Genomic DNA, 17774 nt, shown 5'->3' on the forward strand with positions numbered 1-17774 from the left:
GCCAGACATTAATGGCATTGGCGAAACATTCCAATGGAGCAGGATCCTACTGAAAAACATTCTTAAGACTTTTACGAGGCTTTCCTGGATAAACAAAGGGCATTATTATCACAACCGTTATTGTTCCCGATAAATGCCAATCAACAGACGTTGTAAATTGTTTCGGTCTTGTTTTACAAAGTTGAGCGGATGGAGTAGATCGGTTGATATGGAAACATGGAATGCCTCTTGCCTCGAGGCCTGGAGTTGCCAATTATGTCCCTGTGCCCAAATGCAATTACTGTCACTGGAGAGCATCTTCGAGTACAATGGGGCAGACGCTTGCACTATAAAAGCAAAGCGATTTGTAAGTGCTCCACGATGGGATGGAAACTCCAGTTTGCGTCCCTCCAAAATAAATACAAGTATGTATACGTCCATCAGGATTTATGCTCTCCAGACCAATACTATCATGCACAGCATTCGTCAAAGCAAGCGAATTCTGGAATGGTTTCGACATTATGGGTCTCATCGGCAGTCACTTGTTTAAATAAACGCTCCTGGGTTATCAGCTGTTATTGGCATGAGTGCTCTATATGAACGTAAAAAAACAAAACTGTACGTTGTCCTGTAAAGTCCGAATTTGCTTACTTGGAAAATGTTTCTGTTCGATATTATAAATCTGAGAAGCCAATAGGTTAAATCATGTTGGATTTTTTTTGTCTGTGTGGGGGCGCAGAACGGAGTTTTGGTTATATTTGTATTTTAATCCTTCCACTCATTGATGTGTTGTCCATGCTACACCACAGCAGTGCGTGATGAGAGTTTGTGCTGACGAAGAGGTGGCATGAGGAAGAAGAGGAAACTCCGACGCGTTTGTTTACCCGCTGGTAGCCGGGAGTTCGTTCCTTCCGTGTTACGAATTGAAGCTCTTCGAGCGACCCATGGCCATAGGTTTTTGCACATCCAACGCCAACCATCAATCTGTGAATGGCCAGAAAACCCAAAACGATAACAGAAGACTCCTCCTATACTACACGGCCGCCCTTTGCCCTTCCACAAATTTCAACGACAGATTAGAAGACCCTGAATTACAGATTAAATTAAGTGCGTTTAGCTTCGAGTGGATATCTGTGGCATCAAAGGGGGCTTTCAAAGCACAAAGCTGGGCGCCAATGGACCCCCTCCCCGCCCCCCTGTTAAAACTACAGTCCCCTCTTGTCGACCAGTAAACACGGCGCACGAGCGTGCGGTCCGGCCCCATATCAGCCGAGTAAACACGTGGCCAAATGGCGAGTAGACGTGTGTCTGTGTGTAATTAGGGGTTAGGAGAGACAGGAGGTCGTCACGGGGTGGTGGGTTTGAAAGTTTTACTTCTTCCCCCCCCCACCTCCACCCACACCATCAACCTCCTCTTCACGAAACCTCTCACTTTTATGTCCCCCCCCCCTTTCCCATCATCAACACCAACACTCGACCATCATTGGTTCTGCGGGCTCGAGTCAACCTCGGGCTAACTTGGAGTATCCACCAACCACCCCAGGATCGCCCAGACGTGTTGAGGGGGTCAGATTGGTCCGGGATTCACGAGTGTGTGTGTGTGTGTATTGTGACAAGTTAATATATTTGATGGAATACGTGTTTTTTCTTTGCTGTCGAAAGACATCGAGATGTGGGTTTGAACACCGTGGATGGTGGAATAAGGAATTCTGACCCCGGGGGCCCTCCAGCAAACCTCTGGGCGGCCCTGTTCATCGCAATCACCGCTCGACCATCATTGCTTTCGCGTGCTCGCATCCGCCCCGGACAACATCTAACACTCGACTCTGCATGACCACCCAAACTCCACCTCCACAGGCCATCGGGCTTGACTGCTTGAAATCCCCCCCCCCTCCGCCCCCATCGCATCAAAGGGAAACGCCAAATAAAAGGGAACAGATAACGAAGGTTCGACGCCTACGACAAACAGATGGTGACTGGAAGAGCAAGGCGAGAGAGAGAGAGAGACACAAACACAGAGAGAGAGAAAGAAAAGGAATCCCCCACAAAACCTTCCAGGCTATTGCACCATGCTTCGCTAGACAGGGGGAAAAAAGGGAACAGTGCACGTGTGGGCAGGGCGGATTCACGGACGATGCAATAGGGGGGGGGGCAACTGGCTGGCACGCTCGCAGTGATGTGTGTGTGGGCGCCCCCCCCCCCCCCCGTCTGTTGTGCGAGCGGCGTTTTTGAGAGGAGACGGGACCCACTTGAGTGCCACCAATTGCTGACTGAAAGAATCTACTCCCCAAACGGAAGTGGGGGGGGTGGAAAGCCCCAATTTAGCCTGGCGCGGCTTTATCTCGCAGGCTCTCTCACAGTCGTAGTTTCCACACTTCGCGGTCATGCTTCTCGATCGCACACCGGTACATGCTCATGCAAAGACAAAGACCCCCCCCCCCCCCCGTATATTCATAACAAACCGTTGGGGCAAGTGCTGTTAGCGAGCAGCACCAATGAATTGTCGGCACGGCACATTCGAGTGGGTGGGTGACCAGTAACCACGCCCGACCGCCTTTGTCTCCCTAGTGGCGATGTTCTACAACATCGCGCCAGGTACTCATTTGAGGCTGAGTCGACCTAGGGAAGGCCCCAGAACCGGTTCAGATAATCGTCACCGGTGTTGGCCGTGAGCGGAGATTCGAACTCAGGTGGCCGGGTTCGTAGCGCAGCGCGCTAACCGCTACACCACCGCTCCCCATATAGACAAAGACACAAACACGATAAAGTTCACATTTACGCACAATGGTGGAGCGTGTATCTGCTTAAGTTGCCAACAATGCAGCGAGGTATGCGTGTGTGGAGGAGGCGGGGGTGGATAGTTTTGTGCACAGTTCAATGAAAATCCCAGTAGTCCGCCTTCTATACGCCTGTGACAGATAGCCAAGCGAAGTCATCATGGTCGGGCATGCTCAATTCACTGTTGGATGAAGGCCTCCCCAACCAGTGCCAAACTCTTGCACGGGCCTGTAATGCAATCACTCGTGTCGTTCCTGCTGCACGTGGCCTGCCTTTATTGATTCATTTCCGTGGCTGGACGTAGGCCTGCTCTCTCGTGCGTTCACTGATTTGGCTGCCACTCCTTCATTAGTCTCGACCACCAACCATCATCCCTTCTCGCGACGCGTCCTGCAAGCCCAAGCAGTCGAAATGACTCATTAAAATTTTCATAAGTTCTCGAATCCACGTGTTCCTCAATATAATTCCAAGCGTGCATCAATCCATGTTTTTTCGCACACATTTCGGCGAATTGGCATGTTTGAAACAAGCAATTTGATATTCATTATGACTACTATGATGGAGGGAGCTATAGGTTTGATCCTCGGCCATAATCAAAGTCGGTGGGTACGGTGTAGTGATATCCGAACCCGTTCTTGGGTCTGGTAACTTCACCAAGACAGCACTGACCAGCGAGGTGAAAGCGTGGTCAAATAACCCTTTGCTTCCCTTTCCTATACTTTACTTTGCACTCCCATCGTATAAACAAAAAATAGTTAATTGTAACGTTCTGACCCGCCCCTATTGTATATTTGTGAAAGAATAAAGAGCTCCGTAGCTCATCGGATTTCTCCAGGGTAAATAAAGATTCTGAACCCTCCGAGTGACAACAATGAATAAATAGAAACACGGATGCTGTGACCCAAATCCCTTTGCATAATGCACTGTATAATGATTCATATTCCAATCCGTTATCTCTGTGTATTAATGGAGGGCCGGGCTACTCGTGTGCGTACGTTACGACCTCGTCTTTCTAAAATGCACGTGCCAATAAACTGAGAACCACTTTTGTGCGGGCAAATCAACAGTAGATGGAATACACCGTCATGGGAATGTGGAGTTAACCACCAGTGGCGAAGACAAATAGACCCCTTGGAGCCTTTTTATCAGACTGCTAAAGCAAGTCATTGGCGGCAAGCGCCTATTGAGGCCGAACCCAGCGCACGAGGTCATATGCACACAGTAAAGACCAAAGATTCGCCACAATTATAGCCCCAATAGATTACAATTGGGGCAAGTGCTCTTAGGGCGCACCACGCCCGGCCTCCTTTGTCTCCCTCGTGCTATTTTAAAGCGAAGTCGACATGCGCGCGCGCGAACACACGAGGACGAAGACAAGGATCCCCCCGTATAGCAAGTATAGCAAGTGCTGTTAGCAAGCACCTATGAAGGTCGGAACGGTACACGAGGGGGTGGGTGGCCAGCACCACGCCGGACCGCCTTTGTCTCCCCAGTGGCGATGTTTACACACCGCACCAAATACGCATTTAAGGCTGAGTCGACCTAGGGGAGGCCCAGGACCGGTTCAGATAATCGTCACTGGTGTTAGCCGTGAGCGGGAATCGAACCCGGGTCGCCAGGTTCATAGCGCAGCGCGCTAACCGCTACACTACCGCTCCCCACGAGGACAAGCACACACACATACACACACACACACCAAATGCACTTCTGAGAACAGCACCACACAATGAATAATACAAATACAATAATAATGATGAACACAATTTCCATAGCCATGCTGACTCCTTGACGAACGACAATGTCAAACAAATAAAGCACTAAAAGGGGAATCAATAACGGAGACTTATGTTTTAGGGGACTGTTACAATGTATATATATAATGAGAATTGGACTGGACTTTGAATAATCAGTTCGTGTTATCGCTGCACGCCATCGTGAAGATTGTTTTTTTTCCTCTCCGTAGAGAGAAAACGCTGACTCACACACGCTTACAATGAAAATACCATCAAAAAAATCCTTACAAATATTGATTTTCTTCAATGCATGCCCCGCTTTTGTGTGCTTCCTGCAATGACGTCACACACGGGTTTCAGTGTCCCGTGTAGTCTCGGATATGCACACCGGCACAGCCGTGTCAAGTAGACAACAGCAAAGCGGTGGAGTGGAATCGTGAGCAAATTACTTTTACCCAAACGCATTGTGCCACACCTTCCAAGGTCACGAATTGTAAGAAGAACAAACAGATATAACGTCGCAATGGCCTCGAGCCTGGTTCTAAATTCATTCAAGAATATAATTTATGCGCACAAGCCGAAGCATCCCATTTGTGTTTAGGCTGTTGACGTGTAATAATTAATTAAGTTAATCGTAATCATTAATTCATCCTAATTATAATTTGAAGCGCATCCCATTGTTGGCTGTGTTTTAGGGGACTGTTACAATGGATATTTAATGAGATTTGAACTGGACTTTCGCCCATGGATTACCCATCTTGTCTCCTTATCGTGGGGTTGATTGACCATCGAATTGATTGACCAACTTTGGTGACCAGGTTCACCCACTATGCCAGAGGTAGGAGGTGATTCAGTTATCACTCATCACTGTTGTTAGCCTTGGCCAGTTATCGAACTTTGGTTGCCAGGTTTAAAGCCCAGTGAGCGATCCGCTGCACCACCACTTCCCCAAGCTAAAACTGTGACTTGTGCAGTTCAAACAGTTGTATGTGTGTGTGTACGTTGAACGTCTTCGCAGTTCAGACGTAATTAACGACAATGAAGTGCTCAGAATTGTAGGTGAATACATATATTTTTTCAGAATAATCACAGAAGACTCGTTGTGACAGGCCACGTAATAAGGGCATCCCAGGTGTTGTAGGTTTCGGCTGCTAGGTGACTTGGAAATGACAGAGCAGTAACAGACTGAACCCATCTGTGCATAAATTGTAGTATTATACCTTCATATGTCTGGGGTCTACTCCAGATACGCTGGTTGCCTTCCGTACACCAAACTCTCATAATTTGATTGCCAAAACCTCCCAAGGCAGAATCCTCCTGCAGAATAGCTGTGCGACTTAGCGTGGCTTTTACGGTTAAAGAGCACGATTATTATTCAGTAACATTGCCAATTGGGAATGTGATGTGTTTGGTGATTTTGACAAGACTTCGACTTGGGTGCATCTGGGACATGAATGCACTGAAAAATAGAACGTTTCAAGTTTTTGGTCCCCAAAAGCAAACAGAAATAGATATTTTAAGGATCTCCTAGACAAAAGACGGCATTACAATTTTGAGGGCATGATTGAGAGAAATATGGTTAGATGAAGGTGAAAGAATGTCAAAGGCAAGGGCAATAGTGCGTCGGCCAAAGTAGAAATTGGCACCAAATAATATAGCAAATATTTATTCGCATTGATTAATTTATATGGCGAATAAGAGTTCATTATTTCAAATCCCACTCATTTCAGATGGTTATCAAGGATGTGAATGTTAGAGACTCTACTGACGTGAAGACCTATGTAAACTATACACACTACTGTAATGGCAAACACCAGGCATGAAGGCTGTGGTGTGATAGTGAACATTCAAATGAAAGGCAACACATGATGGTGATGACAGTGGGGTGATGATAACGATGGTAATATGCCACTGATGACGATGATAACAATGACGATGATAGGGATGTGAACACAATATTGCATAATGTTCCACAAAGCATTGCTCTCTGAACTTCCCAAACGAATAGGAGATTTCTCCTCTCCGCTGGCATTCTTGCCAAGTAGGGTCTACGGTTCTTATACGCGCCATATAAACTCCTAACACCCAGTGGGGGGGGGTTATTGCTGAAACCTGACGTGCACCATATGGGGAGCAGTTAAACTATCGCAGCATGACTGCAGTGGACAGCATGTGGCCAGCTCTGCAAACACAAGTACCAGTCGGTGGCCTCGCATCGTTTCATAGCATAGCACCTCCTCCCCTGCATTCGTTTGTACAGCTTTGTACAAACACACACGTCTGCTGGACTGCTATATCCACACACACACACGCACAATGGGACACGTGTGTGCTTTCCAACTTGGGTGACGTATCACTAAATACGTGGCCTGACATATAAACCCGCTTTTAAGAGCTATAGCAATTTTGGAGACTGGTAAAAACAATAGGCCACATATGGCCACCACAATTCAACGCCATAAAAATGTAGGTCAGGGGAGGCAGATATCTTCAGCATTTAATGCCCCATTTTCGGACCTCCCTTGCCGGTATCAAAATATAAGAATTGGTTTTACCCTTTCTGGCAGTAAAACTGGTGTTAAGATGTTAAAACACTTAACTGAAACCTTTTGCAAGGAATCATGTTTGCATTATCATCTACTTGTGGTGAACATGCAAACAAAAAAACATGCTCTGATCGCATATGCATTGTCTGGTGTGGACCAATCAGTTTCAGTTAGGTGTTTTAACATCTTAACACAACTGTTGTATTGCCAGAAAGGGTAAAAGCCTGTTCTTATATTTTGATACTGACAAGAGAGGTCCCATCATATAGCTGCTCACGCCGAGCTCTCAATGTCCTGATAGTGGCATTGTCTTTGTGCTGGTCGCCTTTTTGCGTCCTCTTAAGACTAGGCTCTCACGAAAGCTGTCTCTGGTGTGGACTAATCAGTTTCAAGGAATGCATATGCTATCAGAGCATGTTTTTTGTTTGCATGTTTATCACAAGTATATTTGGCATATGCAGACATGATTCCTTGCAAAAGGTTTCAGTTAGGTGTTTTAACATCTTAGCACAACTGTTTTAATTCCAGAAAGGGTAAAACCTATTCTTATATTTAATGCCCCATTGTTAAGGGCCGTCATCCGTTAGCCTTACATACAAACTTTGTAAGTGGAGACAAAATAACTGGGGCTTTGATGTCTTGCTAATCTCAGATATTTTGAACATAGTAGGTCTATTAGACTTTTTAAAAAAACACTGCATACTTGTTCTCATGTTGCCCTACCATTTGCATTTATTGCAGACATGTGTGTGCCTCAAGCTATCAGGCACCAAATTATTATAAAACGAACTTCATTCGAACTTTAACATATATTGATGTCATTATGTTAAGGAGAAAAATCTCACCGATGTAAATACTTATTTTAGGATGGTTCTGCATTGGTATGTTGGGACCACTCCTTTTAAAAATAATTGTTGCATATATGGGATAAATCCAATCCATATGAAGAGATACCATTTAAATATCCCTAAATACGAGTTCACAAACGACTTTTCTGTACCGTCATCTCCTGACTATCACATAGTCAACAAACATCACCAAATACCATGTACCAAAAACTCTGTTTAAAAAGAAAATATTATAATAGGTTAACAATGCGGTAAAGGAGCGCCATGTTGGCAAGATGTTAACTACATTACCAGGAGGTCGTGGGTTCGATCCCGACCCTGACACCTGTATATTTGGAGTTTGCATGTTCTCCCCGTGGTCGCGTGGATTTTTCACCAGGTCCTCCGATTTTTCCCTTCACATTTAGAATCAACATGCGTTTATAGTATTTTGCTACTATACATTTACACATGATAAGCCACTTCGTTGAGCTATAATTAATGGCCAAGTTGCTTCTGAAAAAGAGCTGTATAGTTCAGTGGGCCTTACCTGGTAAAATAAAAATAGTTATGTATCGTTTTTTGTTGTTAAATGACCCTTCTTCATTAGAGGGCAGAGATTGCTATAATGTAGTAACTATCATCCAATATATCAACTATCTTATAACATCTAAATACTGTAACATTTTAAGCACAGCGGGGTCACTATATGTCTAAGTTCTTAAGGCACCAACATATAAATTGTGTCTTCTCTGGTGAAGTATGTTCAAACAACCTCCACAGCTGAAACGGCGTGGGGACGTTCTTCATCCAGAAGTGGACAAATGTGCTCGCAAAAAACATCTACAACACCTCACCACCAAACGCACTGATCGTATATGGAAACATTTAATAACAATCCCTTCACTTCACTATGGCAAAGCTGTGATGCATGTTTAAGAATCAGCTGCGCATATTGCAACACATATAATGAAGACATTACAGAGAGGACATTTTATTTCAAAGCATCTTCATGTCTCCCACCAATTTCAATACAATTATTGCATCTCTCAGCACCCTCTTGTGTAACATATGGAGCCATCGCTGACACAATTTAATTCATTCGCATGTTGAGAATAAAAATAAAAAGTTCAGAGCAGGATTTCATTTCAGCCGGAGCTGTCCGGGCCAGATCTGCTGAATGAAAAACATATATTTCATAGCCCCAATCAATTATCGGTGGTTGTGGGGGGCGGGTTGGTGAAGTGTGGTGGGAGGGGCCCTGAAAAATATTCCACGAGAAATGAAGCTTCTTGGCAAGACTGTGATCATTTACAAGTCAGTGGGGTATCTAAAAGGAAATTTGTAATTTTTATAATTATTAATTTATTTCGATTTAAAGCTTTCGTGACTGCAGGGATTCATCGAGGCGACAGCGTCATTGAGACAGACCTGGTTTTCACCTGAGGACGGCTGCTTGCGTTGTGGCCGAAACGTCGTGAGAATTGTTTTATGTTTATTATTTTATTACTTCCCTTCTACGTGACTTTACCGAAAGAACCAAGAAGATATTTATTTATTTTTTACCTACGTGACTTTACCGAAATAACCTAAGCGTATGAATCCTTGCAGTCACTACAACTTCAAATCTAGAATCTATAAAGGGAAATCACCACCCTACTACAGTTTCGCTGCTGCTACTGCTGCGGCGTGTTCACGAGGAAGCGAACACGTGGCCCGTGGCACCCTCAACGTAATGCCGTGAACGCGGAAGACGTCGCCTGCCTTGGCTTGGTCAAACTCCCCCCACCCACAACTTTAAACGTAGTACTTTCCAAAGCCACCCCAAGTTGCAACGGAGGCAGGGCAATCCAAAGCGAACATGGGGGTGGGGGGGGTTGCTGAAAAACTGCAAATCGCACACGGAATAAGTGGTAAGAGGCAGCAGCTCAGAGCGTGGGGATTGGACGAACCGACTCAACCCCCCCCCTACCAACACACACACCCCCCTGAATAGCCAGCACGAATCTCCGTGTGTGTGTAACACCCCAGCTCTGCCCAATGAGGGTTTTTGGAGTGTGCACAGCGCCTTATGTGCATTGGCAAATCCACTCGCCCGTGCCGGGAACGCCGGGTTGCGAACGCGCCGACAACGCTTGTAGTACACGCAAGTTTCAAAGTTACACGTCGCTTTTGACGCTTCACGAGTCTAACGCCGCCTTCGCCATCATCATCATCATCGTCAGCGTCGTCTCTCTACGTAAACGTCGTTGTAGGAGTTAAATCGCCGAGCCGCTAGTTGTTTTGTGTGTGTGGTGTGTGCGACTTTTTTTTTATCAACATGCCTTTTGACGTACGAAGGTCAGTCTGAGTATAAGATACACGCTGGTAGACACACATACACACACGCGCGCTACCAGATATATTCGTGCTGCGATGTTTGTAACAATAGTGCGTTCGGCTGATGTTAATTGTCGCAGCGATTTGCATCCCCGCCGCCACCACCACCACCACCCTGTTCACTTTAAATTGGGGGGCAACTTTTGGTTGGAACGAGCGATGGGCATGTGTGTGTGGGTGTGTGTGTGGGGTGGTGGTGGTGGAAGGTGAATGAAGACCCGCATGGTTATTTGAGGATCATTAACCCACTTTAATGGCCCGCTTTAATCTCCGCAGAAGGTGTTTCAGCTGTTTGAGACTGGTTCAGCTGCCTTCTGAGAGGGCCCTCTTAGGCCAAAAGTTGTGGTGGTGGCGTTTTCAATTAGCGTTGAGTGGATTTCTGGCAGGGCCCTCTTCATAGTTCGCCCGATTGCCTCTTTTGCACCGCTTGAGTGTTGGAATGGCTGAGAGTTGTCGACCCACACGGTTTCACCCAGTATTCATGTACAGGTACATAGAGTTTCAATACGGGCAAAAAAAACGTGGCTTTATGTTTGTGTGTCTGCCTTGTGATGGGACTTTTTTAGGATGGACGTTGAGATTTATAGGGCCACGGGGTGGCCAGTAATGCCTGAATTGGTCTGTAATAAGGTAGGGTACTGATAAGGGGTTGACAGGTTTGTGATGCGTTTATGAGAGGGTTTTTTTATTGCGGTGGGGGGAGTGTTAGCTCACGTAAATATAAATGTGTCGTGCTAAACCCGTCACCACCCGACACAGACAAGGGTTTGCCAATTCGTTTGTACTAAGTTCAGCACGCCCGGTGTGTTGGAGAGTAAAACCCACGAACATTTACAATTCGAGTGCGACGTTTCGCCGGTAATTGCAACCAGCCTAATCAGGCGACAGCCAGAAATAAATGTTGTGGGTTTATTCTCCAACACACCGGGGGTGCTGAACTAGTAACTAATTGGCATGTTACGTTCACGTGACAAACCTTACGAATTGGCTGTGTCGGGTGGTGACGGGTTTAACGACACATTCATATGTACGTGATCTAACGCCCCAAAAACACATCTTCTGGATAATATTGGTCGCGAAAGCCTACGTCTTAATCTGTGTGATACGTTGTTGATGAATGAAACATTGTTTACTTTATGACTGCTTGCTTTACAACTCGTAACTCTTGTGTAACTTCATGATGATACCATGACCGTCATCAGGAAACAATAACGCAAAATTAGTCAATATAATCAATTTACTATTATTTGGGTCTTTCGGTAAAGTCACATAGATAGGTTGAAAGAAAATAACAAAAAAGAATATGAATTCCTGCAGTCACGAAAGTTTTAAGTCAATATTATACTGTGGCGACTTGAGAAATACCTTGATCCAACGGTAGATTGACCATGACAATTAGCAATATCCTTGTGAACTACATGGCATCAAGTATGGTGGTTATAAGACGAAAGATCTGTACATTTCGTGAATAATAATCTCGACTTCTACAAAGGAGCATTGCGCTTGTGTTGTACAACAAAACTCCCCGGTCTCTTTAATCACACCTATGTCTTAAACACAATACCGCATTGTTAGACGTCAATTATAATTGCTCCTAAGAGGGTGACCCCGGTGCCTGGCATCTATAATTAATACACTCAAACAGCTTTATGACCCCTGGCCTCTGTTTTGTGTGTCTGGAAGATCCGTGTCTACTCCGCAGACTTAAAAGCAAAATCGTGACTGCCGACACGCATACAAAACCCAATATGCGTGCCCTGTTCTAAACGTTCCTATCAACGTCCAACCCTGTGGGTAACAGCATACAGGACTTTGTCTCGAATTGCTATAAGTAATTCTAGATTTGAAGCTTTCGTGACTGCAAGGATTCATACTCTTAGTTCTTTCGGTAAAGTCACGTAGGTAAAAAATGAAATTAAAATTAATAAAAATAAAACAATAAAAAATAAAAAATCACGACGTTTCGGAGGCAACACAAGTCTCCGTCATCAGGTGGGACCGTCACAGCCAGATTTGACTTTACCGAAAGAACTAAGAGTATGCTATAATTAATTCCGATTATCATAATCACTGTGCCAAATTATCCGATCACACTCGCCAATTCGATAATTTCCCGTGGTATTTACATTGCTTTAGGAGGGCATGTGTGTTTACAGTACCTGGAACTAAATCAGCGTTAAATCAACACGAAATGCAGGTATTTGTAGCATTTAAACAAACTTATAATACAGTAACTGCAGCAAATATCTCACTTGTACAACCGGTAGATTTGGTGTGTTTATGCAATTGCAGTGCTTGTGTTTGCCCAGTGCTGTGTGGCACTTGGTGATTGGCTAACAACTGAACGTGTACCCCTCCCTTTGGGCAGGCAGAGAGTACAGTAATATGCAATTCTTTCACTTGTCTGACCTATAGGGATGTTGGCGTTGTCGTGTCTTCTTGTTTCATAGTTTATACCCAAAGCCCCCTTTTCTTCAATCCACTGCGAGACGAGGGCCTCCTCACGCCGTGTCAGTCATGGGGGATTGTTTCCACCACGAGGTTTTTTTTTCTTCTTCTAGCAATCACTTGCCACTGATGCGAGCCGTAGCAGGGAATTGAACCCCGGTTGTGGGAATTCATAATGCAGTGTGCACTCAACCACGGAGCCGCCAATGGCTTTTACACACAGAGGGCTTAGCTTGAAGTAAACTTGTGTCATCAATATGGCGACAACTGGCTTTCTGTTTTGTCTCATTTGCAACGTACAACCAACCCCCTGCGTCCCCATATTCCTTTTGGCACATGCCAGAGACGCATACTTCGCTCCAGACTCAGCTGGTGAAACAACCAGGGTCACGGTAAACTTCTGGGTCATAGCAAACTCGCAAGACTGTTATCGCAACTGCTGAACAAGAAATACATTGTATTTATTTGTATATACTCCTCTCCACATTATTTCCGGATGGGTTGCGGATGGGTTTGTACAAATCAAATCGGACGGCTGTTTGACTGGAATTCACTGTTCAGAAGAAAAAAAACACATGAGAGCACTCATTTGTTTACATGCTTATGCAAATACATTATTTGTAAATGCACATCCATTTTTTTCAATCCACTGCTAGACCACCAGGGCCTTTCCATGCTGTGTGGGTCATTGAGGTTATTGGACCGTACTTCACTCTGCTAGTCAGTGCAGTTTAGCGAATGCAGGGAGCGTAGACGTGAGGACATAGAAGGACAGTACAAGAATATATTTTGCTGCACGGTGGTCACCCATCCAGGCACCACTATCCAAGCCCCAATTTCACTTGGCTTCCGCGATCTGATGAGATCGGGTACGTTGTGGGTGATTTGGTCATAGGCATGCTCAATTGCCGTATAGGATTTTGTAAATGCAGTGCCTTCTATCAGATGCTATCTTCAGTGTCTTATCACACTGGCACAGAGCCTGTATGTTCAAGGATAAGACTTTTTGCTCTGATAAGAAACTAGTGTGTGCGAGAAAGTGCGGCTCCATGATACTGTGTTTGGAATATGTTTTTTTCCCCCCCATTACATTTCCAGGTAGTGATTGCCATTTAACTTGATTAAAGGGTTTCTCTTTATCACTTGCATACAAATGTAGCTTCTGTATAAATTAAACGGTGAATGCAACCTCCAGCGAATGTAATTTTTTACTAAGATGGTTTTCTCTCTTTCCAAATTTAACACCTTGGGCTGGAGCAATGGGTGCACAGTGGGTCGCGAAATGTGCAATGAACTTGGCAACCTGAGTTGGATTCCTGGCCACAGCTAACATCAGTCAGTGGCAAGTGATATTTGAACTAGTCCTGGCACCAAACATCACCATTCTGCACTGACCAGCTTGGTGAGGTATGATCAAACAACTCCCATGATTGACATCGTGCCTACATTATTTTATCCACCAATGGGTTGACAAAAGGCTGCATATAAATAAGCTAATAAATAGCTAAATACCATCTGCAGCAGCTAGCAAACACCAGCAGCAACCAGCAACTTTCTATAGTTGCTGGAGAAATGCGAGCTGCTCCATGCGGTTCCTGAAGAAGCTCCCAGCTCATAGAGCGAAACGTCAGACATCGTGCCGAACGATACGCGGTACAGCCCAAAAACATACCGGAGAGCAATATATATTTTTCGTATTAGTATGGTCTCATAATTCAGGATAACCACTTGCTTTTATTAAACAAGCTGAGCATGTTTACACAAAGCGTCACCCCTGGCATCACATTATAGCCAACACATAAAGAAGTAACCACGAGACCAAAATTTTCGTGCATGTATAGGAATGCAACATGGCAAGAGGTACATTTCCATGCATGTCCTGCAGTATTTGGCTGCTAGAAATTTCCACGTGATAAGCCACTTCGTTGATCTATCATTTGTGGCCAGGTTGCTTCTGAAAAAAGACCTACAGAAATATAGCTCAGTGGGCCTGAGTTCGTAAAATAAAACTAGTAGTTTACATTGTTAGTTTACATGCCACCATCACTAAATAATAGTGATACATTATGTAACGGCCCCTTGTCAATCTACTGCAATGGGAAGGCCTCCAACTGGCCGTGTGCACCGTGGGGGTTTTCTGATCATCCTTCACCACGCTGATCAGCGCAGGTTGGTGAAGTGGGGGTCCAGAACCGGTTCAGATGTCGCTCGCCACGTGTGCTAGCCATGACAGGGAACGAACTCTGGTAGAAAGGTTTACATCGCAGTGTGCTAACCAATGTGCCACGGTTTTTACCTTCAATCGTCAATACCGGACACAAGCAACCCTTTGTATCCTGGTTCTGTGTTTCTGTGTTTGCGTTGTTTAATGTATAAAGTAAACACTGTAGGTATGTATGTTGAACTTCTTTCGCACCATACGTGGCCAACCCAACTAGCGCTCCAGCACAAAACTAGTTGAATAATTGTTAATTTCTACATTCGTCTTGTGCAAACACGCACAAGACAACTTGCTTTTTTTTATATGGAGACTGACAGTGCCAGAGGATTGAGAAATGAGAGGGCACAACATCATTGTTTGGGATTTGATTTATTTAGTTTGTGATTTATTGATTTAAAATATTTAGCAAGGATGCCCAGTCAAGATGCGACAGTGCAGCGCGCTTCTGTTGATGCCGTGGTGCCACGTGCCATTTACTGATTTATGTTCAATCGGGCGGTGAAAAATACTCATTTCAGAAAACTGTAAATAACTTTTACGGTGGCCAAAATTAAATCCCATCTTCTCTGCTCCTGATATATTGTACCCGTGACTTTTTAGATAACCATTCTTCCCCATAAAATGTCAAACGTGAAAATAAAACGGAAATAACTTTACCGTATATTGACGCCAAGGTTTTTTTTTCTTCTTGCACCATGATTGTTGTACGTACCATCTCGCGACCTCCGATCTGCCTCAAGTGACCTCCTTAAGCCTCGTCTTTCGCGCCCAGACGAGGCAACGTCGTCGCTTCTCTGTTGCCACTCTGGTCGCCTGGAATTCACTCCCTCCTCTCACCGCCTGGTACATCGGCGCCGCACATCGGCATCAGTGCCACCACACGTGTCGGAAATCTGAAGACTTTTTTTCTCCAATCCAGTCTCTCGCCGCTCCCCTGTCCATTTCAAGTGCAATTTTCGCACGTTGTAGATTTAAGGATTAATTAATTTGTTTCGTTTTGCGATATGGCCACGCGAAGGTGTCCCATTGAACAACTATCCATGTTGTCCACGTCTCTAACGGAAAACACAATACAGTACACATGTACCTGTACAACCACTTGTCAATCCACTGCTGGATGAGGGCCTACCCATGACGTGTGGGCTTTGTTGAGGTGGTTATTCGCCCATACTTCACCACGCTGGTCAGCGCCGGTTAGTGAGGAGCATAGATTTAGAATTGGGTGCATACAAATACAGTAAACGATGGATTTTGCTCCACTGCCTTCTACTGCTCCACATGGAGCTCCACAGCAGCCTACAATAATGTTAAGCGTGGTGGATGCCCATCCAAGTACTATCCAGACTCGGCCCTGCTTTGCTTCCGAGGTCTCACGCGATCAGGCGCATTCCAGATGATCTGGTCATCAGCCGAAATGTTGGGTAAGAGAATAAATACATATTTAGATGGAGTGTTAAAAATATCCCCTTAATTGCTAGTCGACATCTATTTTTGCCGTTAGAAGTATGATGAATGCAATTAATTGGGGATCTCTATAAAATGAAAAAAAACATTAGTTTGTGACATCGTACTTTAGTCCGTCTGGTGTGTCATCAGTGGTGATGGTTACTGGCGTGATTTCAGTTTGTGTCATGGCACAACTCACGTTTGGCAACGGTCCTGACTGTGCGTTCGGTTGGGAGTCGGTATCTTGTTTTGGTAAACACGTTAGGCAAATGGCCTTGCTCGCGTGCAATGTGTTGTGACTGCTAACGTGACATTTCCACGCTCGCGAAAAAACAAACTGTGCTTCCCTGGCTGTGCACGTCTGCTCTGATTGCGTTGATATCATTAACGCACTTTGCACTTGCGCATAAATGGGCCAGCACAACAGGTGGGCAGTTCATTTACTTAATTCCTTGGACACATAATGAGAAGGGGTTCATTTATGCAATGAAAATCGCACTGACTCGCCCATTTATCACAAAATACCGTACCCTCCGAATGATAAGATTCTCCAGGAAGAAATGTCGATCCCAAACTTCTAATTCATAAAAAGAAACCTTGAAAATACGACGCTCTGGCAAAGTTTTCAACAAGGTTGTAAAATATAAAGTAATAAAATAGATAGGGTGGACGCTTGTAAAAACAATCTGGAGAATATGGCAACAGGAGAAGTTTGTAGTGGCAATACATTTGTTGACTGTACTTGGTGCCACCAAAGTTATTAAAATCTGGCCGAACGTGTGCTACAACTGATTGACGTGGACTGGGTGGCAACAAATATTTTGCACGTATTGCTTCTGTCCTTCCCCCACACCTCAGATGAGCACGGTTGGCTACGTACGGCGCGAAAGAAGTTCAACATACAATATCCAGGAAGAACATGTCTTATAATCTGGGGAACATGGTAACACATAAGCGTGTTTAGTGCTATCGTTGTTCTGTATTTCGATTACAATTCCATTCTCACCCCCACTCTCTTTTAGGTTGGACATTTACCGTAAGGTTCCAAAGGATCTGACTCAGCCAACCTACACAGGGGCACTGGGTGAGTCACTTCCACGTTTCATCCTTATCTGGTTTTCATGGACCACTCAGACGAAGCAGACACATCCGGATATGGCTGGTTGTCACACAGTCCTATCACAAGTGCAAATGATTCATTTAAAATATATATTTTTAATCACATTCTTGTTGCGGTTGCCATATTAATTTGCAATTCCGTGTCGATGTTCGTTCATCGGTGAATTGCAGGGGGGGAGGGGCAATTGCCGCCTTGTGGGAAGTTGAGTAAAATTGTTGTGGTTATGTTACGCTTGTTCATGTGATTCCATCGTCACGTTCACCAAGTATAATCATCAAACTAATAAGTTTATTTTTT

General features: G+C 44.8%; 1 protein-coding gene across 2 annotated transcripts in view; it reads left to right on the plus strand.

Annotated features, from left to right (window-relative positions):
• The first annotated feature begins 9874 nt into the window (after window positions 1-9874).
• The window catches only part of ERGIC1 (endoplasmic reticulum-golgi intermediate compartment 1), a 46929-nt gene continuing 39029 nt past the window's right edge, over window positions 9875-17774 (plus strand). Inside the window, exons 1-2 of one of the 2 annotated variants that reach the window (XM_078593136.1) lie at window positions 9875-10203; window positions 17380-17441. In XM_078593136.1, coding sequence (XP_078449262.1) covers window positions 10184-10203; window positions 17380-17441 — 82 coding nt within the window. In that variant the 5' untranslated portion in view covers window positions 9875-10183. The remainder of the gene's footprint in view (window positions 10204-17379; window positions 17442-17774) is intronic. The other variant, XM_078593137.1, reaches the window with a different exon arrangement.

Source organism: Lampetra planeri, chromosome 4 (genome assembly GCF_965212315.1).
Source record: "Lampetra planeri chromosome 4, kcLamPlan1.2.h2, whole genome shotgun sequence".
Classification (NCBI taxonomy): Eukaryota; Metazoa; Chordata; class Hyperoartia; order Petromyzontiformes; family Petromyzontidae; genus Lampetra; species Lampetra planeri.